This window comes from Nesoenas mayeri (genome assembly GCF_963082525.1).
Source record: "Nesoenas mayeri genome assembly, chromosome: 19".
In the NCBI taxonomy this organism is placed as follows: domain Eukaryota; kingdom Metazoa; phylum Chordata; class Aves; order Columbiformes; family Columbidae; genus Nesoenas; species Nesoenas mayeri.
In genome coordinates this window covers 5,455,738-5,481,331 of record NC_137568.1, presented here as the reverse complement: position 1 = coordinate 5,481,331, position 25,594 = coordinate 5,455,738, and the positions used below count along the sequence as shown (strand labels likewise).

General features: G+C 50.6%; 1 protein-coding gene across 2 annotated transcripts in view; it reads left to right on the top strand.

Annotated features, from left to right (window-relative positions):
• Positions 1-25,594, top strand: part of MGAT5B (alpha-1,6-mannosylglycoprotein 6-beta-N-acetylglucosaminyltransferase B) — a gene marked incomplete at both ends in the record, with an annotated part of 58,002 nt that overhangs the window by 23,501 nt on the left and 8,907 nt on the right. Inside the window, 10 exons of one of the 2 annotated variants that reach the window (XM_080356399.1) lie at positions 4,879-4,991; positions 6,029-6,102; positions 7,569-7,739; positions 8,584-8,748; positions 9,379-9,548; positions 19,502-19,633; positions 20,539-20,672; positions 21,353-21,483; positions 23,788-23,943; positions 24,626-24,772. In XM_080356399.1, coding sequence (XP_080212525.1) covers positions 4,879-4,991; positions 6,029-6,102; positions 7,569-7,739; positions 8,584-8,748; positions 9,379-9,548; positions 19,502-19,633; positions 20,539-20,672; positions 21,353-21,483; positions 23,788-23,943; positions 24,626-24,772 — 1,393 coding nt within the window. Of the gene's footprint in view, positions 1-4,878; positions 4,992-6,028; positions 6,103-7,568; positions 7,740-8,583; positions 8,749-9,378; positions 9,549-19,501; positions 19,634-20,538; positions 20,673-21,352; positions 21,490-23,787; positions 23,944-24,625; positions 24,773-25,594 lie in introns of both variants that reach the window. The other variant, XM_080356398.1, reaches the window with a different exon arrangement.

The window sequence follows — 25,594 nt, the reverse complement described above, 5'->3', positions numbered from 1 at the left end:
CTGATTAATCTTCAAGCTTAATTACTGCCAAGACTCAGTTAATTTCCACACACTTTAAGTATTTGTTCTTGTAATCATTACATGACTCCATATTCCCCTGGTAATTAAAAGTCTCACAATATGACACTAAATGGGTGATGTTCCTGCATCCTGCCAGCCTGGCTCTATTAATTCCTGAATTGTCGCCGCTGATAAGCTGCCTTTAGTGAAATCGCTGCCAGATGCCACGGTCCCCTTAGTGGTCTCGGACCCCTCCGTGTGTCTTCTCCCCATCTCCTTGGTGTGCTGCGGGGCTCACGGGGGCGTCTGCGAGGTGAGGCTGGTGCTACGTGCTGTGAAAGCCGTCTAGGGTGGGCATAGCACTGAAGCAGCCCGCGGGGAAGGTAAGACCCATCCTGTGATCCAGCCCTGGCATGTGAAGCCACTGTGTACTTTGCTGGGTGGTTGTTTAGCCAAGTAGAGCTTGGCCCGGGGGGCAGCATCAGGGATGCAGCTGGCAGGAGCCTTCGTCTCCTTTCTCACCGGCTCCACAACCTGTTTCATCCTGGCAGAGGCAGCAACTTGTTTCTTGCCAGCTGCTGAGGATGTCTCCAGCCTGGTCCTGGGTGCTTTTGGCATTAGTTTATAGGGGATGGGCACAGCACAGGGGGTTGCTGAGGACCCTTCACTTCTGGAGTCCCCATCAGGGCCAGGGGAGGAGATGCCTCCGGCTTCAATGTAGTTTACCCAGATTCTTTTACACCAGAGGAGCAAAGTTCTTAATTGTTCCATCTTTTCAGAGATTTAATTCACCCTTTTTTAGTTATCCTTGGCTTTCCTTGGCTTGTTCCCCACTGGCTGTTGTGTGACTCCAAGCTTGTCCCGCCAGGGTGGGTGGCTGGTGAGAGGAGCCTGAGCCCATGGGGTGACCCGCTGGAGATGTCCCCCAGTTCGTTTCTGCAGGAGATACCCCAGCTATTTTAATGGGCAGCACATCAGAAGCTGCAGCAGCAGCCAGGAGGATGGGAAAGGCCCTTTTCCCATTGCCAGGAAGGATTATCCTCTGGGATTTCGGTTCCCTGTCCTGGAGAGTGAGGCTGTTCTGGGGCTGGAAGTTGGGGGGTGATTTATGTCCCCAGAGCCCCAGCTCCTAGACACCCTTCCCAGCTCCTCTCTGCTCTATCTTGGGTCTTTGGGCCAAAAAAAAAGACCCTTAAAGAGGCGAACAAGAGTGCAGATGTTGTAATGAGCAAGTTGGAATCCTGTGGTAAACTGCTCCGTGCAAATGTTGCATTTGTTGATGTGTTATCTTCAAAACATCTACTTTTCTCTGTATTGGTCTTCCCAAAGTCACTGTTTTCACCAGTTAATAGGAAGAAATATCGGATGAACAAGCAAATATGTTTAAGGCTTGTATTATGAAGACAACACACAAATAGAAAGAGATTCATCTTTTCATAATGCCACTTCTATAAAAGGCAATAAAAATACACTGCCTTGTAAAGGGATAAACAGGGTGAATTGGAGCTGCTGCTGCAGGGTTGGGGACGAGAGGCAGAGTGAAAGGAACCAAATTAATGCATGAAAAAGTAAAGGAAAACTCAACCTTTGGCTATATTGTATGGCAACTGATCTGCCAGTGGGGAAAGATACATCTTAATAGCAGTTTTTGAAAGTAGATGAACACTGTATACAGTGCATTATAAGGCACATTGTGATCTGAATCTTAATCAACACGGGGAAACATAAATCTGAAAATAATAAAGATGAAATCAATATTGATGGTTAGAAGTAAAAGTACTGTATTTGCTGTAGTAAACGGTTTTAAGGTCCCAGGGAAAAATTTGTTCTAGAAAACCCATAGTAATTTACTATAGTTTCAATAGCTGGCACGGCCCCAGCGCATTTTGGTGGCATTTATATTGTCACTATAGAAAAATTTAAAAACCAACAAGGGGAAAAAAAGCCCGTTGCTGCTCCCTGTGCAGCACTGGAAGCAAATTCATCGTCCCACTGGGCTAGCAGAGACTGTCCTGGTATCCCGACTGGATGGGGACACATGGTGGGACATTCCCCTTCTGCTTCGCTGTCACCGAGCAGAAAAGACCGCTTACCTTGTCCTACCCACTGTCTCCAGTTGCTAAGAATAAAGCATCAAATTCTGACGAGCTACAGGAAACCTTTTTGCATTTCAGGTTTTGCTTTAAATGTCTTATTTTCTTGTCCCCTGCCCAGGTGACAAATCACTGTAATGATAGGTGGTGTAACTTATGCCTAAGCTTCTTGCCCTCTCTTTAATACGTTGAACGAAATTTGCTGCTCAAGTGATAGCCTTGCTGTCCAGCAGATAAAAACACCGAGGCAGGTGACTCGGTGCTGCTCACGTTAGTGCCAACACCAAAGCCCATCAGTTCTCTCTCTCCGGCCCGAACATGAAATCCCTTCCTCGAAGTCATGAGGATTTGGAGCAAACTAGTTTGACAAATAAGGGTGATGAGCATCCAGGTGATGGGAGTTTTAAGCTGGGTTGCTTTTTTTGGAAGGACATTTTCTACCATTTTTCCGTCATGGTAATATATACCAAGAACCACCATGGACATTTTTTGTGTCACTTCTCAGTAACTTTCTGTGTTTTGGGGAAAGTCCCATGGAGCCCGTGTGATGTGGCTGTCTTGTTTGCGAGAACTGGAAGTGCTGCCTGAGTGCGGTGATCAAACATTTGATTGCATCAAAGGGCTCTGAGCTGAAATCTTTGTGTTCGGGGTGCAGCTGTAGCTTCCAAGAGCTGGGCAAGCTGGCATAGGCACCAGACCCATCACCCAGTGGAAACTGAGGCTGGAGCTCTGGCACAACTCAGCCTGGCTGTGAGACTGAGCCTGGAAGGAGAAGAAAGCTGTTTATTTAGGATAATTATGCTGATCTTTGTTTAAATTTGTTTGTGGGTGCTCAGCCCTGGGTGAGCTGAGTTCTGGAGGGCATCAGATAGGAGATGGGGACCAAGGTTGCTGTTGACTTTTGGGTTTCATATAATTCCTTGGGTGTTTTGGGAGCTGGTTCTGACCCGAGTGAGAGCTGGAGTAGCTTCTGAGAGGAGGCAGGAGTTGAGTTGTGGGCTGATTTGGTGCTCTGAAGCATGGGAGCAGGGCTGCCACCGCTCTGCTCATCCTTCCTCCTTTCCATGAGTGGTGGAGAAACCTGAGGAGCATCTCCACCAACCTCAAATCCCTCTCCTGTTGTTGGAGCAGGAACCTGGGCTCTCTGGCTCTAAATTCATGGCATCTTGGGATATTTTACTCCTAAGCTGCCCATCCCAGCTTTTCCCTGTTTACTGAGCACATGTGCATCACCTACATGGTCTGACAGCTGATCACCGGTGGAAAAGGGGTTGCAGAAATGGGGAGGTTTGAGGGTTTTAAGGGCTGACTGAGCTGTACAGCCCTCAGAAAAGGAGCATGCTGTCTTCTCAGAGCCGTGCTCACAAGCATTGCTCATCACAGGTTATTTTTGTGCCCATATTTTACCAGATCTCCTGAGCAGCCTCCCTGCTGCAGCGGTGACAGAAGCTGGCAGGAGACCTGGGGTTTATTCTCTGCAAAAGGTTGAAAGTTACTTGGGGGCAATGGTGTCCTCTGCGTTTAATTATTATTTCTTAAGAGCCGCAGCTATGTGGCTCCCTGTGGAGGTATGCGGGTTGCGTATGGATGGTCATAAACCACACCAGAAGGAAAAATGTGGGCTGCTCACTGCTAGCGAATGGACTTTAAATCAACAACCGAAGCACTATCGGTTCATAAAACCAGGATTTTTTTAGCCTTGAGGACAGAGGTACTTTAAATCCCAGCCTTCGTGTTCACTGATCTGCTGGAGAACAAGCATAAAACTTCACCCAGAAGGACCTGACATCAGCACATATTTTTTGTGCCAAGAATATTCAAGGTAGCCCCTTTTGCTTTTACTCACTGCTTATGACATTTCCTTGTATTATAATGATCTCGGCAGCAGCAGGGGGAAAAACTTATGACCCAGATGCTGCAGAAAGGGAAATTATTTACAGCAATAACCATGCTTGTCGAGACGTAGTTGTTGTTGGCAGCGGGAATGGCAGGCGAGGTGCTGGAGGTGGAGGGCACCGCTGCTGATGGATTGAGTTCTCTCACCCTTTTATGTATTACACCAGGTTTTAATTGACATCCAGCATCTTTACAGCACTCGTGTCTGCACAGTGTGTTATGTAGATGAGTTTAATGGTGCTGTTTACCCAGGATGGTATTGATTGCAAGGTTTAATTCGATTAATATGCAGCTATTCACACCACTGGCATCTGATCTCAAGCCTCAACCCCAGCGCTCTATCCCCACACAGCCCTCGCTGGGAGACCTGGAAATCTGCTCGCATCAATCTTTGGTGCATGTTTTGCATTTTTCTGCACTCTGCTTCAGGCCCACAAGCTTCCTCAGCCCTCCTCTGGTTTTGCCTTCCTTTCTCTCTATTTTTATTCTTATTCTCCTTTTTTCCCAGCATGGCTCCCTTCATACACTACAAGGCCAATAATCACAGCAGAGGATTTTCAAACATAGCACATCTGAAATAAGACAACCAATTTTTTTCCAGCCTATTTAATATTTCCCCGTGTAGAATGCACAGGTGTATCTGTGTTTATCAGCGCACTGTGAAAAATGGCAGAATACTGATTTACATAAATTTTTAATCATACCTCTTGGAAGGCAGTGACCTCTTTGCCCAGAAAATGCTGGACCACGGGTTCCCATGTTGCATCCTGGAGCTAAATTCAACCTACTGGCAGCTTCCACGGACAGCAAGTTTGCTATGAGCACCCCTGGGTGTCACCTCTGGGAGACATCAAGTTTTCAAGGTCTATTTTTGTATGTTTTTCCCCAGGTTCCAGCCAGCAGCTGGGTTGATGGAGAGGATCCAAGCTATAGCTCAAAACGTCTCAGACATTGCAATAAAAGTCGATCAGATTCTCCGAAACAGCCTCCTGAATGGGAAAGGTGAGTGTCCCCAGGGCTTCCCATGCTCCCAACCTCTTGCGTGTTTTGCAGTTGCAATAGGGAGATCCAGCCAAGCCCACCATGAAAAATTTGGTTACTCAAGCCTACCAGGGAGAGAAATGGTGACAACTCTGAATTCCTGTCAGAAATAAATGCCACAGAATTAAATGCAGGATTAAAGATGAGGAGCAGCACCAGCACAAACACCTGGAGAGAAAAATGTGGCAGTTTGGATGTGAAGCCCAGGGGCTGGGATCCAGCACCGGGAGAGATGTTCCCACCCCACTGGCAGTGCTGGGGGGCAGCTGGGCTCTCCAGATGTTTCTCCACATGGCTGCTTGGTTTCTGGGATCTAGGCTGGCATCAACAAGCAGAAAATGCCTCTGTTGCCTCTCCCACCTCATGCTTTTTCGGTTATAGGCAAACAGGGCTTATAGGAGGGATGGTGCCTTTTATTAATCCAACCACAGAGGAAGAAAAGATGCTTTTACCTTTTTAGCCACTTTTGTGCCTTATTCCAGGGCTGACCCTGGAGGCTGAGTCTCCACAGCTCAGCAGGACAATTTTTATTGCAAGTTTATGGCATAAAGGCTGTCAAGTGCTTCCTTAGACACTGCAGCCTGTTTACGGATGATTAACAGGAGCGTGGATGGATGGGGCCTGGGGTCTGGAGCAGGCTGAGTGCAGCAGGGAGGTGCTATAAAAAGACCTGCTGAGATTTAGTTAAGAGGAACGTGCTCTCGGTGTTGAAGTAGGGCTGGAGGGTTTCCTCTGTTTCCTTCCTGACCTTGGGTAAGATGCTTCATTTCTTGGTGCCCTGTTCCATCAAGTGGGATGGGGCTGTCTCCTGGCCCAGCTGCATTGTCCATGTGTGTGCTTGAGGTCTGGCAGCCTCATCCCATCACATCCATTTCCACCCCATCCCATTGCATCTCCACCCCATCCCATCCCCACCATATCCCCATCCCCTCCCAGCATTTCTAGCTGCTCTGCCAGCACATCCCAGCTCTCCCCATGCCCAAATTGTCTTTCTGCAGGGGTGGACGGCAGGAGGGACCAGTGTGAGGTGCCCAGGGACCCCAAGTACCCTGACTGCGCTGGCAAAGTGGAGGTGAGTCAGGGTTCCCAGCCTGGGAGAGGGTCTAGACCTGGGCTGGAAGCTGCCAGGAAAGACACAGAGCAACGACCCTGGGGGTTAAACTGGGAAGGGCAGTGGGGAGAAGGATGCTTTCCAGAATAAAACTGCTTCATAAAAGGAAAGGTGCAGCCTGTTGCAGAAGGAGGAGCAGAGCCAAAGATGTGGAAAGCTGAGCACGGCTGTGCTGTGAGGAGAAAACACAGGGGAGATGTCTGACCTCCTCTGGGTGCCTTTGCTATATGAATTCAACTGTTGTCCCTTGATAATAAGACATATACCTTCAACTTTAGTTGTATGAATCCCTGAAGCCGTGGTACCCAGAGGTGTGCAGGCAGCAGCAGAATCAGCTCTGTGAGACCAGCCCTCCCTGCCTGCAGTTTCTGTGTTTAACGACAGAAGCGCGGTGAGGAGAAATCACTGTTGCATCCTCTTTAAACATCTGGAACGTTAGCTGGTGTCTAGGGAATAATCTCAGCGTTGGCACAGAAGAACATCTCATTAGGGTGGCCGGGACCTCCGTCTCCAGTCGGATGTCCTGCCTGACCCAGCCTGTCCTTACACCTGAGCGCAGCCTGGCATTTGGCCCAGAGCACGATTACTTTGTCAGAGAGCATATTTACATCAACTAATTAAAAGCATCTCCCTCTTCCCTCCCCTTTCCCAGCCTCCTGCTTCAAACTCAGGCTTCTGCAGGGCTGAGACTCCCTGAGAAGATGTTGAAGGGTGTATTAAAATGATACTGAGGGAGGCTATATTTTCCTCTTCTCCCGGTGCTAGGCATCCTTTCCTTCCACAATCCAAGCAAATTCGGAATGTAATTTAATTGTGGAAGGCTGTAATTCGATCTCCTGTCCCTGCGATAGCTGCGTTTTACATATTGGGTGCAGCGACCTGTCTCCCGAGTAGATTTGTTTTTGTAGCTGAGTTAGGAGGAGGCTGGTGAGAACTGTTGTGGGGAATGATAAATCACTGCTCCAGTTGCTGGTTATTCTCCTCCATGTGAAATCATCCTTGGAGACTGCTGGTGGATCTATCTCTTTGCCCCGCTGTGCCAGAGACAATGGGATCTGCAGCTCCACTCGTTCCCCAGCAAAACAAAGGAGAAGAAAACCCTGTGGTGTATCATTTCCTGAGGATTAATGGCTTTGCCCTCAGCGAATGCACATGTTGGTGCTGGAACCAGTGCTAGAAACCCAGAGAGCCACCAGCAAACCCTCTTGGCTCTTCCTCTGCCCTGTGTGCCCCAGAGGCACCAGGCGGGCAAACATCAGCTCTGGTACTGGGTGCACCCTGGTTTGCAGCCTGTTATCTACCCTGCCCATTATTTCTAGCTCCCAGCTTGAGAAGGTTGATGGAGAACAGAGGTTGCCTATTGCAGGAGCAGCTGGCAGGGCTGCCACGTCCTGTCCAGCCCCCTATGTTTCTTTGCCCCCTTGCAGTGGATGAGGGCCAGGTGGACCTCCGACCCCTGCTATGCATTTTTCGGCGTGGATGGCACTGAGTGCTCATTCCTCATCTACCTCAGCGAAGTTGAGTGGTTCTGCCCTCCCCTGCCCTGGCGAAACCGGACGGCGGCTCTGCCTTCCCCCCCACCACTGCCGCGGGTGCAGGTAAGCGGGGGGCAGCCCATGTCCTTGGGGGTCTGGGGGATTTGGTGGCTTCAAGGCTGCTGGAAATAAATGTCCCCAGAGCCAGCGGTGTCAGCAGGGCCAGGATGCTGTGTGTGGGTTTTCATAGAATCATAGAATAGTTTGGGTTGGCAGGGATGTTCAAAGCTCATCCAGTGCCCCCCCTGCCATGAGCAGGGACATCTTCACCAGCTCAGGTTGCTCAGAGCCCCGTCCAGCCTGACCTGGGATGTCTCCAGGGATGGTTCATCCACCACCTCTCTGGCCAACCTGGGCCAGGCTCTCACCAGGCTCTCACAAGGTAAAAAATACCTTCCTTATATCTAGTCCAAGTCTCCCCTGCTTTAGTTGAAAACCATCACCTCTTGTCCTATTGCTACAGGCCCTCCTGAAAAGTCTGTCCACATGTTTCTTATGAGCCCCCTTTAAGTACTGAAAGGCTGCAGTAAGGTCTCCCTGGAGCTTCTCTTCTCCAGGCTGAACTCCCAGCTCTCTCAGCCTGTCCTCCCAGCAGAGCTGTTCCAGCCCTCTGCTCATCTTGGTGGCCTCTGGACCTCCTCCAACAGGTCCATGTCTTTCCTCTCCTGAGGAATTCAAGATGTCACAAGATGCTCTGGGTGCAACGGAGCCCCTTGGAATTGATACATTAAGTGGAGGAGCTCTAGCGTCAGGTCTGGTGGCATCAGGGGAAACTATCCATCCAGGAAGGACCCGCAGCACCTCAGCCACAATGGCCAAACCTCCACCAGCCCCTGTGGCAGCCCAGGGGCTCCTCTCACAGCTACTTTTCCCTACACTCAAACTGCAGAGCCTGCTCCTTTCCTAGGCAGCTTTCCGGAATGACCTGGCTCACCTCCTGGAGCTCATCGGCACAGGCAAGGAGTCCCTCAGCTTCATGAAGAAGAGGATCCGGCACTTGGCCCAGCAGTGGCTGCGGGCAGCTCGGCGCCTTGAGCAGAAGCTGAAGGGCCGGCAAAGGGACCAAAAACACGTATGAGTAAATTGCACGGAGTGGGAATCACACTGGGGAGATGGAAGAGTTGAGCTTGTGGGGACACGGGGAGAGGAGACAGCTGGGATGTCAGCGAGCTGGGAGGAAAATAAGTTTGTGGGAGTGTGTGGATCTGCAGTGTCCATGGGTGCAACTGTGCATTTGGGATGTTGCAGGGCTGGTGATGCTGAACAATGGGGGTGAATTTTGGCGATAGGTCCTGGTAGGTGGGAGATGATGCCCAGCCAGTAGACAGCCATCAGCAGCAGGCAGGGAATTTGGGACGTCCCCTCCGCAGAGGTGCTGAGGTTGCTGGCCCTCCTGTTAGTGTTTTTGTGGTGCTCTGCCTGGGAGATGCAGCTCTGGTCCACGGGATGGACTGTGATGTACATTGGAAACATAAACCGGGGCCCAGGATATAGACCACCAGTTGCTGGGAGCTGCTAGACTCTGACTATCGGGTCTTTGCTGATTGGACATAGATCACTTATCTTTACACCTGACTGATTTCCCTGGGTAATTCCAGCATGCAAAAGGAGATGGAGGCAATCGGGGTCCATAAGTCATTTCAGGCTGGAAAACCCAACTTGTCCCCTTCCCTCAGCACCACCCCTCTCCTTGTCTCTCCAGATCCTGATCCACATCGGCTTTCTGACAGAGGAGTCGGGGGACGTTTTCAGCCCGCGGGTGCTGAAGGGGGGCCCACTGGGCGAGATGGTGCAGTGGGCTGACATCCTGGCCACCCTCTTCCTCCTGGGACACAGCCTGAGGGTCACTGTCTCCCTGAAGGAGCTGCAGAGGTGGGTGCTGCGGTGCTATGGGTGCACAGTCCCTCCCAAGAGAATCTGCCCCCCAGCACATGTGTGGGTTACATTGCGGTTTTGTGTGAAAGCACAAGTTCTGCAGAGGCTCGGGGGTGGCTTTTCCCCCCACCAGCATCTCAGGCTGTGTTGGGTGGGTACAGACCACCAGTGTCACGACTGGGATTGATCCCATCCCTTTCACATCATGGGGAAGTGGGAAGGACTGGTGCAAACTAAGGCTTTGCATGGGGCTGATGTGGAGATGCCAGGGACAAGACTCTACCCTGCGGTCCTGGTACCAGCTCTGAGCAGCATTTAGTCCCTCACTGTCAGCACATAGTGTCCTCATGTCCCCTGATGCCTGCCGGGGGCTGGGTGCAGGAAAGGTTCTGGTTTACCCCTCCTTTCCCCAGGCATGCTCTCTGCAGGGCTGCTGGCCATGTGGCTGCAGAATGCATGTCCTTGCAGGTCGCTGGCTCTTCCCACTGTGTTAGGCTGTGCTCAGCCCTCGTGGCTTTGCTGGTGCTATCTGAGCAGTGACTGTGCTCCCTTCCTTCCTTCTCTCCTTCCCTTCCTGCTCAGCTGGGCAGCTGCCAAAAATAACCTGCATCCCTTGCAGGGGGGTGGCAGCCACCAAGGAGTCCATCCTCAGAAGGGGCTGGTGGGGACCTGGGGACCTGCGAGGGAATTTACTGCCTCTGGGGCTCTTCCCGCAGAGGGATGGGTGTTTTCTGACATGGGGTATGGGGTGATGCAGGGTGAAAGTGTGCAAACAGCACCCTGTCTCCAAGGGGGACCGATATTAGATGGAAAAAGTAAGAGATAACCATGTGCCGCGCTCCTCTCTGTTGATGCAGTTCTTTTATCACCGGGCAGATGCTGCTGCCTCATGTAACCTCGCAAAGTTTCCTCACCTCTTGTGAGACATCTCAAGTGGAGGGCAAGTGCCAGGGAAAATGCAAATTGGGGTGGGTTATAAATCAAGAAAAGCCTGAAGCTGCCGCAGGGACTGGGGGGGTTTGGGCGATGCTAAGCCAGCATCGGCTGCATAATGAGCCGTGCTGAAAAGGGAGTGAAAATAAATAACAATCCTGGAAGAAAAAAAAAGAAAAAGAAAAACAACAAAAAACCCCCAACCCAGCCCCTGCGGCATTCAGAATTAATGAACGGAATTAGCTCCCAACTAATTAACTCAAAAAAATAATCCTGGTCCTAATGCAAAAGGCAGAGGCTTCTCCAAGAGGCGGGCATGCATCACGGTGATCTCTGCGTGGCGCGCTGAGCTAAACTGACGTGCTGAATAATATCCATGTGCTCAAGGATGAAAGAAGTTAATGGCTGGGAGGGCTGTGGTGGTGTTGTTGTGTGGCTCTTGTTTGTGCTTTGTAATGAAGAGCCTCACGGTGGTCGTTTAATGAGGGGAAGGAGCTGGCTGAGTCTTGCAGGGGGTTTTGCAGCATCCATTTCCCTCTGCGAGTGGCTCTGGAGAGCTCTGAGTCCTGCCTGTAGGAATTTGCCTTTCTCAGAAGCGCAGGAGCTTCCACATCGGTTGGCAATGATGAGACCACCTCTTGGATGTGGATTTGGACATGTCCCCTGGGAAGTCTGGGAATGGCAGCTCCATCTCTTCCCCTTTGTGGCTGGGATGGGGAGCAGGCGAGCTGGGCTGGGGCCACATGTCTGGCACTTGTCCCTGTCCCAGCGATAGAAACCATCCTCACCTCCTCGAGTGTGTGTTCTATGCCTGGCTTTGGTGACATTTTAAATGCTGGACACCTACGTCGTGGGTCCACCCCCATGATGGGGTTGGGGTGAGTGGAGGCAGGACCTGGGGCTGTAGCTGGGTACCCCCTGTCCCTTTGGAGACTGAGCCCAGTGCTGGCTGGGACCCTCCTGCAGCCCAGCAAGAGGTGGGTTAATGCAGAGATGGGTTAACACAGGTGTCAGGGAGCAGAATTCACCCAGCCATGCCAGCGATCCTGCTTCGTGCTTTCTCATCTCTCGATAATGGTGTAGGGCTGGTTCAGCATCAGCGGTGTCTCTGAGGAGAGCTGAGATAAGCCTTTGTGTGACCGCGAGCGAGCGGAAGGCTTAGCAGAACACGTGTAATTAATCCTGAGTTGTGCTTATAGTTGATCTCTGGTACTTCATTAAACTCTAGTGGGGACTTTACCTGCAGCTGCAGCTGTGGGCAGGGGCTGGCACGCAGAGGGCAGGGGGATGCGTGAGGGGCTGGGGCTCGGCTGCAGGAAGGGACAAAGCTAAAGCTGTGTCACTGTGGAAGACTCAGCCCAAATGCTCTGATTTCTTATCCATGTGCAACCTCCTGAAGCAGCAAAGCTTTGCTCCTCTGGGAACTGGGGATAAATTTGTCCTGGATATCTGTGGTGAGCTTGCAGCAGGGCAGGCACCAGCATCAGGGTGAGTTTGAGGCTATTTTTTTAAAAGTTGAGTCCACTTCTTGTTTATTCTTCTTTGGCACCCCCTGCTCCTTTCACAGCTCAGAGCTGTAGCTGCTCCCACCCAACACAGCTTTCACGGAGCAAAGGCCAGTGCCCATAAATTATTCAGCATGGAATAATTTCTCTCTTGGTTTGTTCTTTTCCATCTCTTCAAATTTCTGAGCTGATTTTTCTACACGTATTGATCATTGGCAAGGGATCACTGGAAGGTTTGCCTGCGTACACTTCAGCCGGTAGTTAGGTAGTTATCTGAGAGCTGTTCATTATTAGCATCTGTATCGATTGCAATGCAGCAGTGCCTGGAGGCGGTGGTCACGATTGGGTCTGAAATACTGGGGATCGGGGTTGTAGAAGGTTGTAGCGAGGGGGAGGTCAGTCTCTTCTCCCAAGTAACACATGATAGGATGAAAAGAAATGGCCTCAGGTTATGCCAGGGGAAGTTTAGATTAGATATTGGGAACAATTTCTTCCCCAAAGGGCTGTGGGGCATTGGAACAGGCTGCCCAGAGCAGTGCTGGAGTCACCATCCCTGGAGGGGTTGAACAGATGTGGAGATGAGGTTCTCAGGGACATGAAGTAGTGCCAGGGTTGGGTTAATGGTTGGACTCTATGATCTTGATGGTCTCTTCCCACCAAAATGATTCTGTGATTCTGTGATTTTTTTCTGCAAACCCTTTGTGCTGCACTGGTAGCCAAAATGTGCTTTCAGAGAAGTGAGAATCAAGGCTGGTGTGTGTATGTGTGTGTTGCTTGGTAGTGGAGGAGTGGGGAGTGCCTGAAATACCTGAGCTGGGTTTTTAATGAGGCAGATGTCAGAAAATGAGAAGTAGATGTTGGAAAATCACAAGCAGCATATTTGGAGTGATGGTTGTGCTGGTGCAAAAGCTGCAGGAAGCTGAGCCTGTTCCTCCAGAACCCTGGGCCAGGTGGGGAGGGTTGGGCTCAGCCTTTCCCCCCCAAGAGAAGGGACACAGGGTAGGGGCTGTGGGGACCCCTAGCTCCTACCCCTCTCCTTAGGTCACAGGAATGGTCCAATCAACATCTCCAGCTGCTTTTGTGGGGCTGAGGGACATGAGTCTGTGATGCTGGAGCAACAGGGGCTATTGATCTCCACAACGCTGAGAGGTGCTTTTTGCAATGGCCCCCTTGAAATGAACTGCTCATAAGGCAGGACAGAAAGTCGAAGAAAACAGGATTTGATGCCTCGTGGGGTCAGGGCTTTACAAAGTGTTCTCGGAGCTTAATTGCTCCGGTGTCAAGTTCTGGACTCTTAATACCAGTCCTGGCAAGGCACTTAATTTTAAGCATGTCCTTGTATCCCGTGCTGGCAGGCCCATTCCCTGCTGAGCAGTAGTGGTGCTTGACGTGTGGTTTGAGCTGCTCTCTGGGTGCCGGGATGTTGTGGATGGGCTGTGGTGGGGCCAGCACCACAGTGGGACGAGGCTCCACTCCTGCTGGCGCCACTTTCCTCTCATTGCCTGGCACATACTTAATTATAACTGCTGTTTTCCTGTGCTTTCCACAGTCACTGAGGTGTATTCAGGCTGCAAAAAGGGCCGTTCAAATGGAAACATGATGTCCAGATGAAGGCACTTCTAATTATTTTCTGGCAGATAAAAGCCGTCTTTCTGTCTTGCATCTGTTCACATGAAAACCCATGCGATGCCCAGGCTCCAGGCTTCACCTTCCCTCGCCAGCTGGCAAATACAGTCCTGAACTGCGAGGGCGAGCCAGGAATTGCTTTTGGAAATGGTCAGAAGTGGTCAGTCGTGTATGGTCAGGATGGAGCTACATGACGTGGCTGTGGGATTTATCAGCCCCGCACTGGTGGGGAGGAAACCTCAACCTTTAATGCAGCATCAGATGATCCTGTTACTTGAGACCGAGTGTTTCTGTAAGCTGTTGGAGTTACCAGGTTGTTCTTTTTCTGCCCAAGGTTTGATGTTTGTGCTGGGACACAGTTACGTGTGGGATGCTGTGGGCTTGGGAAAGGCTGGATGTTTGGCAACTGGTCTTGGTGGGAGCTGAAAATGATGCTCCTGATCATGAGTACTCGACCACTGCAAACTCTTGCAAAGGTGGAGGTGATGTAGCCTTAACCAAGGTGTTATGCTAGACACATAACTGTGTTTGAGCTTTATTGGATTCTCCAGCCCATAGTTTAATCGGGACACGTCTCCAGCAGACATATCATAGGTGATGGGTTAGGCAGAGGTCCGGGGTGTTAGTCGGTGGAAACCAGCTTTGCTCTAGTGAATATCCGTGAAGATTTGGCTAAAACTGCCACTTTACTTTGAGCGCTTGGGACAGTGGGGGACAGCCTGTCTGTCTGAGGGTCTGCCCACGTGTCACGAGCATGCGAGTGCTCAGCTCCTGCTGCTCCCTGGAGGACCCCAAGTATTTATTTCCTTCTCCTGGGAAATTTCTTCATGATTTACTGAATTTCCAGCCAGAAAGAGCCGTTTGCTCTGGCACTCTCCTATTCTTCTCCCAGGTCTGACTCTGTCCAGCCAGGAGGTCAGTGGATCCCATCACCTTCCCTCCTCTTCCTCCCCTCCGGCCAGGCACAGCTGCTTGCAGAGCTGACACTGTGTAGCTCTGCAATTAAAAGCTGGGTACATCGCAATGAGACTGAAAAAGCTGCTCCCTTTAATTACAGCAGCTCCCCGATGCCTCCGAGGAGGTGGATCGGAGCTGCTGGCAGCACACGTGGGGAGCGGGGATGAGCCGTCCTGCCTGGGCAAGGAGCGGCGGGGAGGGATTTCTTCCACCATTGAGGGCTTCATATTGTAGGAGAGGAAAGTGCATGAATTAGCAGGAATTACCGAGCTGTTAAATTGTGCTCCTCCGTGAAATGTGTTCGTTTTGTAGCCAAATGACGACTCGCTCACTGGCTGTTTTGCCGTTGCAGAAACTTCTGCTTTGTCATGTAAAGGTTTTTCCAACCAAAATGATTCGATGATTCTATAACCTTATTAATCGCTGGGTGATATATATAGGGTTGATCATCCATGGGGGACCCCAGAGCCCCTCTGGGCTGACGAGGTTGGGAAAGATGGAGGTTTCTGAACACCTGGAGATGGTTCAACCAGGATCCCCTGGATCAAACTCAGGCTCCAGCCCTGCAGAACTGTTGAATCCTCATTTCTGGAGTCTTTCAATCCCCTTATAAGATGCAAAACATCCAGCAGTCTTCATTCCTTATAGCTTATCTTTGCAGCCCAGAAAAAATACCTTCCAGGGGATGTCCCGGCAGAGGGGATCTCCCGTCAGAATCTGCCCAGACTTGCTGGGGCTGCTGCTGCTCAGCCGAACAGCAAAAGCTCGGTGTTAGCTGTCTCCGAGAATGGAATACAAAGGTTTCCAGCAAGTACTGTGTCCTGCCACGCTGGGAAAACAGGGGTTTCTTGAACCTTGGAAATAAATAAATTGATTTCTGGACGTCGCCCCCTGGGCTGGGTAGGGCTGTGTCACACGGGATCGATGATGGGCCAGAGAAACAGTCCAGATGCACTTTGCAAAGGTGAAACCACTGCAGGTGGCTTAAAAGACAGACTGCAATTGCTTGAAAACCCTGCTTTTGAGATCATAAAACCTTGCTTTTGAGGTCATTGTGTCCCTTCTAGCAGGAGGAAGAGCTGGGAGCAGAGGCCAGGCAATGGGGCGTTCATCTCATGGGCTTCAGTTTGCACTTTAAATTGCTTGTGATGGGCTTGTCACAGACCCCCGGGAGCTGCTCGGGCTCTGCTCTCGCACCTTCCATCCCTCAAATAACAGCTCTGTCTCCTGTGGACAAGGGGAAGCCGAGGGAGCAAAAAGGACAGCAGCCCTTCTCCATCTCCCCAGCTGCAGTCGCTGTGCTGATGGCAGCAGATGCGGGCAGGAAAGATGCAATTAAATATAATATAGGATATTGGCCCAGCCTGCCAGCAGATGCCCACAAGATCCATTTAACGATGGACTTTCCAGCCCCAGGAGCAATAATGTGAAAGGAAACGGTGGGTTAATCTTGAAAATAGGTCAATGGGATGTAAAGATAACCCCACAGTCATCTGATTCCAGACAGCCCGCACCATGCTCAGGAAGGGAACGCGTCCCCTGGTTGATTAAAGTACCTATAAGGGGAAAATCACAGGACAAGGAGCTGCTGTAGATTTATTCTGGAGTGGGCACAGCTGGTGGAGGCGGCTGGCGGAGATGTGAGCTCGGCGCTTGCATCCGCTTGGGTCAAAACCGTTCCTTCCAAAAAGGAGCCGATGTTCTAATCCCGGATGTTGGGATGGGACAAGGGACAAGCCACCAGGTCACCTGCCAGGATGTGCTGAGCCTGGGCATGAGCCGGTCACCTTTCTTGTCTGCTCTGGGACAGGAGGTTTCTCCAGGAGCTGGGATCAAGTGGATTTCAAAAGCAAATCTCTCGGCTGCGCTGGCTGAGAAGGAGGCATTTGCACTCATTGATTTTATTTGCGTAATTTCAAGCGCCATTAATAGTACATGGCAGGAGGAAAAATCAGGGAAATTTCACTCCAACCATGAGTGAAATTGGGTTTAGTAGGAAAATTAGTTGACTTAACTGGCAAATGATGAAAGCTTGAATAAAGAATGTTTAAATAAGGAGGAATGAAAAAAAAATCCTTCCCACCTCAGAGGTGCAGCCTGGAATTACATGATTGGAATATTAAAATCTGTGGCTATAAAGTGTTTAGAAAGGATAAAAGGGGTAAATGAGAGACATGCTCTGGTTCAAAAACAGAAGTCCTGCTTTTAGATCTATTCTTGCCTCACAGCCTTGGCGCTGGGAGTATAAATGGATGCGGCAAAGTCCTGAACACCAGGCAAGGGTACACGTGGCAGATCATGGTGACAAAGTGGGGCTGGGGGAGCCGGGTGGAAAGTTTTTTGGAGGCTTTGGTATGAGATGCACTGATTGCTGTCTCCCGCACCCCTTTGTCAGGCTTGGGTTAGAGCTTTTTAAAATTATGGCTTAGTTTGCAATGCAGTGGCTTGGGCTATGTGTGCCAGCTAGAGGACAGGGTATGCTGCAAGAGAAGCGGTACGGTTTGGGGATTTTTAGTTAAATAGGAGGTTTATGGATCAGCTGAGTTGTTCCGCTGGAGTGCCAGGTTGCTGTAAATCAGCGCTGTTATTTGGCTCATGACTGAGGAAAAAGCAGCACGTACGTGAGCAAATGTGTTTAGTATTGCATTTCTATAAAATCCTGCAGTTCTTTACTGCTTTAAAAATTCCCCTTCAGCTTCCCCAGGAGGGGTTGGTCTCCTTGTTGCCCTGTTTATCGTACTGAGGTGGCTGTTGGAGGTGAGAGTCTTTCTGTTCCTGCCATCTTCCCAATCAGCCATGTCGTGTAAAATTGTGCATAAAAGTGATAAAACCGCCGCCTGTTTCCCCTGCGGCTGACCCGGCCGGCTGCCCTGAGCTGACACTTCTATTCCTTGTGACAAGAGCAGTGAAGCAGCTACAAAACAGCACTTTGCCTTAAATTGAAATTCTGTGTTTCCCTGGCTTGGGTGAGCGATGTGGTCCCATGTTTACTTGCTCTCTGGGATCACTTTGTCTCAGGTGGGGATGGGGCTGGAAAAAGGATCTTGATGCCCAGTGCATGAGGGTTTGCAAGCTGTATCAGAAGAAGAGAGAGATATGGCCAGGAGCAGATCAAGAGCCCTTTGTGGTAGAATCACAGAATCATTTTGGTTGGAAGAGACACTTGAGATCATCGAGTCCAACTGTTAACCCACCCCTGGCACTGCCCCATGTCCCTGAGAACCTCATCTCCATGTCTATTCTACCCTTCCATGGATGGTGACTCCACCACTGCCCTGGGCAGCCTGTTCCAATGCCCAACAACCCTATGAAAGAGAAAACTCAGGTAGGGCTGGAAAGAGAATTCTCAGGTTCAGAAGGGGAAATCTGGAGAACTTAGGAGAACCAGTAAGAGAGGTCACATAGAGTGAAGGCTTCAAATCCTGGAGATGTAAAACCTGTCTGGACCTTTTATTCTCAAGGAAAGAGAAAATGCTTACAGGGATGGCTGAGTTAAATTCCCATCTCCAAACAGGTGCCAGGAGTAAGTGAAGAGCCCAGAAGAAAACAGAGACAGACATCTTGGCAGGCGGGAGCTAAGGGTGAGATTTCACACTGTCTGAGCTCAGACTTGCAAAATAAAACATAAATTCTTAACCTGTTAGAAGGACTGAGAATGAAACAAGGAGACTGTGTGGTGGGAGTGGGGCAGAACCTGAGCGGATCGAATCATCTCAATGCTTTGGTTCTCCATGAGGATGTTGCTGTTGCTCTTTGTGTGTAGAGTCGGGTTGTGGGGGTGAGGATGAGGAATTACTGTCTTTGAGAGGACAAAAAAAATACAAGAACATTGAAACTGAGGGGTGGATCGTTTGTATTTCTGAGCAAACTGGCGCTCAGAAATCACAAGTACACGTAACAAAATCTTTGAGAAACCTGCTGAAGCTGGAAAGTCTCACAGGTTTCTGAGAAGGAGGAAACATGGTCCAGACAAGCAGATGGGCTGTCAGGCTGACATCAGTGGTACTCTTAGTGAAACAGCTTTGGAGAGAGGGATTCATCAGTTCACAGAGGTAATTGGAAATGGAAGGAGATATGCTGCAGGTTTACCAGCTGTGTATCATGCCAGATTAATCACAAATCACCTTGGCAGCGAGGTAACTGATAGTCTTGATAAAGAGATTGCAGTCGATCTCGTTTATCTGGATTTTCATAATGCATTTTATCCGCTGGAGGAGGAAAGAGTATGGTTGTTGTAAGGAACCGGCTGAAAACCCACTGAGCGAGACCTGGGGTTCAGCCGCCCTGGCTTTATTGAACTATTTCATAAATAGGACAAAAAGTGAGAAATATTAATGAAATATGCACAACATCCAAGGACAGGCGGTGCCATCAGAGTCAAGGAGAAGCTGTGGGTGCTCTGGGATGTTATGGGTACCTGTAAGGACTGGAGTAAGAGAAATGGAGTGTGGTCTGTACGGGGCAGGGGGGGGGGCGGGGCATATACATCTGGGAACAGGGGGATTCGGGCTAAACTGGGAGCCTTGCAGGAAGGAGGGAAAGATGTGGCTGTCACTGGTGTGATTGCATCGAAAGCAAATGAAATCTGGTGTCTCCAACAAAAGAGATGCAGGGGAGCATGTGTGTTGGATGAGATGCTGGCGAGCCCTGGCTGGGGATGCTGTGCAAAAGCCTCATCATCCACATGGGATGAGCAGGAACTCAGCTGGAGCAAGTGCACAGATTGGGAGGGACCAGGACTCCCCAAAACCTCAGATATTTTTGCACAAGGAATAAATACTGGGGAGCGGAGAATGATCTTCTTCCCCCTCCGTCAGCTGGGAGCTGGTTGATGGCCCCTGTTACAGACTGGGCATGGAAATGAGTGTCTGTGTGTTTCAGGGTTTTGTGGTGCTGGGGGGCTGACCAGTCTCTCCTGCTTCTCCCCAGTCACTTAGGGGTGCCACCAGGACGGGGCAACTGCCCCTTAACCAATCCTTTGCCTTTCGACCTGATTTACACCGACTACCACGGGCTCCAGCAGATGAAGCAGCACATGGGGCTATCCTTTAAGAAATACAGGTAAGCAAAGCCACTCCCTTCTCTTACTCTCTGTTTCATTAATTAGTAAGCAAAGACTAACACTAATGACCTCAAAGAATAAGCCCCCACCTCCAAGGAGTCAGACCCTTCGATTGCACCTTTAATTTTTGCCTGGCTCTGGCAGTTGCCACCGTGCTGTGTCCCCTGATGCTGCAGCACCAGGAGGTCCACTCGCTCCGGAACCTCACGTATTTAAGACAAAACCTCATTAGAAGAGACTGAATTGCATGTACCTGTGGTATGTGTGTGGATCCCGGTACCGTGTGTGCAGCTGGGGTGGGCACAGCACAGAGGGAAATGTGAGCCTTTTCTGTTTGCAAGAAGCAGAGCCCCATCTCTGGCTCCTTCGTCATCAAGACAAATGTCATTATCCCCTGGTACATCACCAGCTCAGAAAATATGCGATTTAATTTAGTGCTGATAGTCCTGCTATTTATTATGTTTTCTCTCATCTCTTCCACTATCCTACACAATTTTATTAGAGAGAAAAATGACAAGTGGTGTTATTGCTTTTATTATAAATGCATTTGAGCTCACATTCAGCTTGTTTTGCTCTTCTCTTGTTTGATGCTCCCCTTCTCTCCTTGGTCTTGTGCTGGTAATGCCTGCCTCAGCATTCCTGGGATATTGGGAAAAGCATTAACAAGTCTTCAGGAGATACATCATTCTCAAAACCATCAGGAAGATGAATGCCCTGCATGGGGAAATTGCTCGTTCTGGGAGTGAGCATGGGTTTGGGAAGTGCTGCTGGGGATGTTCCCGCACCCTGTACTTGGGAAGCAGACAAGGGATGATCTGCCTGGGAACACCAGATATTCCTGGCAGTGGGACTTTCTTGAACAATGGTCCTTGAGGTGTGACCGTGGTCCTGTCTCCTCTCCCAGGTGCCGCGTCCGGGTCATTGATACCTTCGGGACTGAGCCGGCGTACAACCACGAGGAGTACGCCACGCTGCGCGGCTACCGCACCAACTGGGGCTACTGGAACCTGCAGCCCACCCAGTTCATGACCATGTTCCGTAAGTGGGGGACGGGACATGACGGGGCAGCTTGGGAGGTTTGCAGGCACTGCAGGAGCGGGTCTCGCCTCCTTTAGGACGTGATGCATGGGCAGTGCCATTCTCCCCAGCTCTGCTTCTGCTTCCTCTGCCTGCAAGGAGCTCCTGAATCTGCTTGGGCCACCTCTTGGGCTGTAGAAATGTTCCAGGGAGAGAGACCCAGCTCCTTCCTCTGCAACAGGTCACTGGCTCCAGCACAGCCAGGAGCTGCCAGCTCCTGGAAGGGGAAACGTAGTGTGGTTTTGGTTGCAAAGCCTGGTTTTATTTCAGCTGGGGTTCTAAAGGTGAGAGGCAGCTCAGTGGTTCAGACTTACCTGTGGCAAGAGATGTGCTTGTTTGAAAGGAGCCTGATGACCTCTTGGGCACTGAGTGACTCAAAAGTTGCTTTTTCCTGGATGGATAAAGCCCGTTTGGCAGCTTTGAAAATGCCTTTTTAAAGAGTTGCTCAAGCGAGTTCCAAAGCCTGTATTTTATGAAACACTTGCTTGGAATTCATGCCATTTTTCCTTAAAGCTCCAGCAAGGCTCTGGAACTGGGCTCCTCTTGGTCCCCATGCTGCAACAGGGCCACATCCACAACCCTGATGAGGTCTCAGAAAACATCTTGTCCATCCACATATTTTCTCCTCTTGGTGTCCACAGCTCACACCCCTGACAACTCCTTCATGGGCTTCGTGTCAGAGGAGCTCAACCAGACGGAGAGGCAATTCATCAAGTCCAACAAAGTGAGCAGCATGGCGGTGGTGTACGGGAAGGAGGCTAGCATCTGGAAGGTGGGTGTCCTGGGTGCCACTGCCTCTGGCTCTTACCCTGAGCTTTTGAGGTGCAGATCTTGGGGTGTTTGTAGAATGTGACATGTCCAGAGCCTCTGAGCAAACAGAAGCTGGTGAGACCCTGTCCCCAGCTCTGTGCTCTGGGTAATTCTTCCTCCCAAGAGGCTGCTGAGACTGAGGAGTTCATATCAGTGATTTTTATCTAATTAATTACAATGATTGCTGTTGGATGATTTCCTAGGTTATGATGGGGATATGGAAGGGGGTTTGCTGCCCTCACACCTGTAATACCCAGAGGAGGGGGTGGGCAGCGGCATGGGGGCTCTTGCTCCATCCTAGGAGGTGCTTGGTGCTGGTCCTTGCTGGGACCCTGCACTTGGCCACATTTGGTGCCTCCTGGCTAAGGCCACCTCTAGGCCAGCAGATGTGGGGTTAAACCCTTTGCTTTCTTCCCCAAACTGCTCTGTCAGTGAGCAAAAAGACCAACAATACCCCCAACCCCCCAGACCATCCCCTCCACATCTCCTGTAGCAGTCAGGGGACATGTGTTCTTCTCCCTGTCTTATCCAGAGCGAGCCAGCTGCTTTTCCTTCCAGGGCTTAGAAAAAGGGAGCTAATTCTCACTGTCTCTTGATTTATTTCTATTTTTTTTCCCTTTGTGCACCACCCGGGGCTGTTCCAGTTGCAGGTACTGTACCGCACCAGCTGCTGCTGGGCTTTACCTCTGCGCATCTTCTCACCAGAGAAAAGATTTTGCCGGAGTCGCCTTTTTCTCATCATGGGCTTGGTCCTCCCGAGCTGCCAGGACCAATGCGGGTTGATACAGCCAGAGTGTCCCCTCCCTGTCCCCGCTGTTCCTGATGTAGTGGATTTGTTCTTGCAGGGCAGGATCTGGCCATGCCACAACATCTCCTCCTAGTCATGGGTGTTTGTGGCTTTTCCATCACCCCCCACATCTGAGAGCAAACCTCCCCACCATCCATGTAGCTCAGGGGCTCCCCAAAACCCCAATGAAACCCACTCAATCTCATTTTAGGGGAACTGTAACATTTAGTCATCTTTTTGTATCATGTCCTTGCCCTTCCTTATCCAGCAGTTTCATTTGAGCTTGGTTAGGTTAATTTGGGAAGGCACTAAAGAGAGTTAAAACCTCAGAACAGACATTTTCCTTCAGCCTTAGTGCTGTGAACGTTTGCTCCGTTTAGCCAGAATTCACAAACAGCATATATTTCCCCAAAACTGCATATTTGGGGTAATTATGGAGTGAAGAGGTGGGGACTAATTCTTACTGGTGACTGTTCCTCAAGGCCAGGTTGTCCAGGCATCGCTTTGCATCCCCATGTCCCCTGTAAGAAAATAAGGAGAAAGAGGAGCTTTTCCTTAATTTGAGTGATTTTTGAGGTCGGTGGTGCCAGGTGTTACCCAGGGACTCCAAGCTGTGTTCCACTCCCATCACCCCAAGCCTTTTGCATTAGAAAACTGATAACAAAACGGTGCTGATTTGGGTGTTAGTGGTGCTGTGGTCAGGATTTCACCCTGCAGCCTCATCACACCAAAACCACTTGTTTTTTTAGCATTAGAGAAGGCCAGGGATATGTGGCTGAGGACAGAAATACGATGTTCAGGGAGGCTTTAAGGCAACATATGGAGTTTTCTCAAATTCCTGATTTATACAGCCTTATTCCCTCCTGGTCTCTGCTCTTTCGGAGCCTGTTGCAGCACTGGAACGAGCTGAAAATGCAGCATCTGAAGGATGGTCCCTGTGTGGTTTTTCCAAGTAAAAAACCCCAAAACTGCAATAGAGAAATGGTTAAAATGGAAGGCTGCTCTGGAAAGCAAAAGGAGGAAAGCCTCCGAAAGAAGAAAACTGGTGACACCTGGATTTCTCCAGGTAGTAAAACAGGGTTAAACCTGAGTGAGAAAATCCTGGGGACTTGTTACTTGGAATCAGAGGCCATTAGCAAGCTGTGGTCTTTGCAAACTTCCCTCTGAAACCTTTAATTCAGCAGCTCCAGAGTGGAGGTTGCAGGATGCAGGAGCTCGAGGTTGTTGATGTTCAGGGAGCTGGACTAGTCCAGGACGCGTGTCCCAGGGGTGCGGAGGGGAGCGTATGGGTTTTGTGCTGCTGCAGGTTGGGCTCGAGCATTGACTTGATGATCTTAAGGGTCTCTTCCAACCAAAATGATTCTATGAATCTATTGTGGGTGCTCTGGTTCAAGGCTTAAATCACCCCCCATAACCATGGCATGGGGGGGGGTCAGCCCCATCTTCTGGTGCAGTTCACACCTCTACCTTCCTCTCCAGGGCAAGGAGAAGTTCTTGGCCATCCTCAACAAGTACATGGAGATCCACGGCACGGTTTATTATGAGACACAGCGGCCGCCCGAGGTCCCGGCGTTTGTGAAGAACCACGGGCTGCTGCCACAGCACGAGTTCCAGCAGCTGCTGAGGAAGGCGAAGGTGGGCAAGAACCAGCCAGGGCATCGTGGGACCCGTCCCCCCTTAACCAGCCAGCAGCGAGAACTCAGTTGCCTTGAGAAATAAAACCTAATTAAAGGAGATGCCGTTATCTGCGCTCCTCCTAGGCTTGCGGGTGCTATCAGCGGGGCTAATTAGCCAGGAGCGGAGCAGAGCACATCATTTCAAATCAAGATGTGTCTGATGAGTTTCTCCTTTCAGACTGTCCGCAGACCGAGCACAAAGTTTCCTGATTAATTCATTTGCTGCTAAGTGGGGTGTTGGTGTTTTTTTCATTCGCATGGCTGCGTTAAAAATAAATGGGATTCTGGGAGCGAGTGTGTGGGTGCGGGTGCATCCTGGCTGCCTTCAGCTGGAGTCTGGGGGAAATGCTGTTGGTTCCTGGATGGTTTTGCCAAAACAGTATTTCTGCGTACGGGACCAATATGATGGTTGTAGCCACTTGCAGCTGCTGAACACCCTGTTGCTTTGCACGAGTGGTCTGTGAGCCACGGAGCAAGGGGAGGTTTCAGCGCATTGAAGCTACAGGACATTGAGCCACGTGGAGCTGCCTTAGAGGCCTGGTGTGCAGGACCAGAGCAGCAGAGAGGGATGCTGGTGGGTTATTTGGGAGACTTTCCTATGGGAATGGCTGCTCGCCAGCACACGGGTTTCTCTCTTGCAGCTCTTCATCGGCTTTGGGTTCCCCTACGAGGGTCCTGCCCCGCTGGAGGCCATCGCCAACGGCTGCGTTTTCCTGCAGGCGCGTTTCAACCCCCCGCACAGCTCCCTCAACCACGAGTTCTTCCGCGGGAAGCCGACGTCAAGAGAGGTGAGGCTGGCAGGAGGCGAGGGGACAGGCTGGGTGGAACCGCGGGAAGAGCAGTTGCTGAAACGGAGATTATTTTTATTGGTGAGATTTCCTCCAAATGCTGAAGTGCAGATACCTGCAGATGGGGTCCCCTCTCCTATCCTTGCATCATGGAATCACAGAATGGTTTGGGTTGAAGGGACCTTCCCAGCTCCCCCAGTGCCCCCCCTGCCATGAGCAGGGACATCTGCACCAGCTCAGGTTGCTCAGAGCCCCGTCCAGCCTGGCCTGGGATGTCTCCAGGGATGGTTCATCCACCACCTCTCTGGGCAGCGTGGGCCAGTGTTTTACCACCCATCATCTCCATCCAGAGCACCTGGATGAAAGGGACCCTGTCTTCGGTTTGGGGTTACAAAGAAAGTAGTGCAGGAGATTTCTTCAAACCACAAACCCCAGCTCCTTCCCCATCAGCACGGATCTGTGCACAGCCCATACCGTACTCCCAAACTAGGGTGATGCTCCCCTTTTGCACCCCCAGAGGGATGCCAGCACTGCCATGGTGTTGCAAGGGTACAAAATCCCCCCCTAGGCTTGCCTGCCACTGGGAGTTTAATCTAAGTGAAGCAGGAACTCTTTAAAACTTAAAGGGTTGAGAAAATTGCCTCTTTTATTATTAATAAAGTGGATAATGCAGTGCAATGCTCGGTCTCACTGAGAAGGGCTTTGCTGGGGGCTGCGCCTGCTCAGCCCTGCTGCAGCCCAGCTCAGTGGTGCCCGTCATGGGTTTGGGGAGAAGGGCTGTCCTGCACCCCCATGTCTGTCCCATGCCACTCCATAATTAGC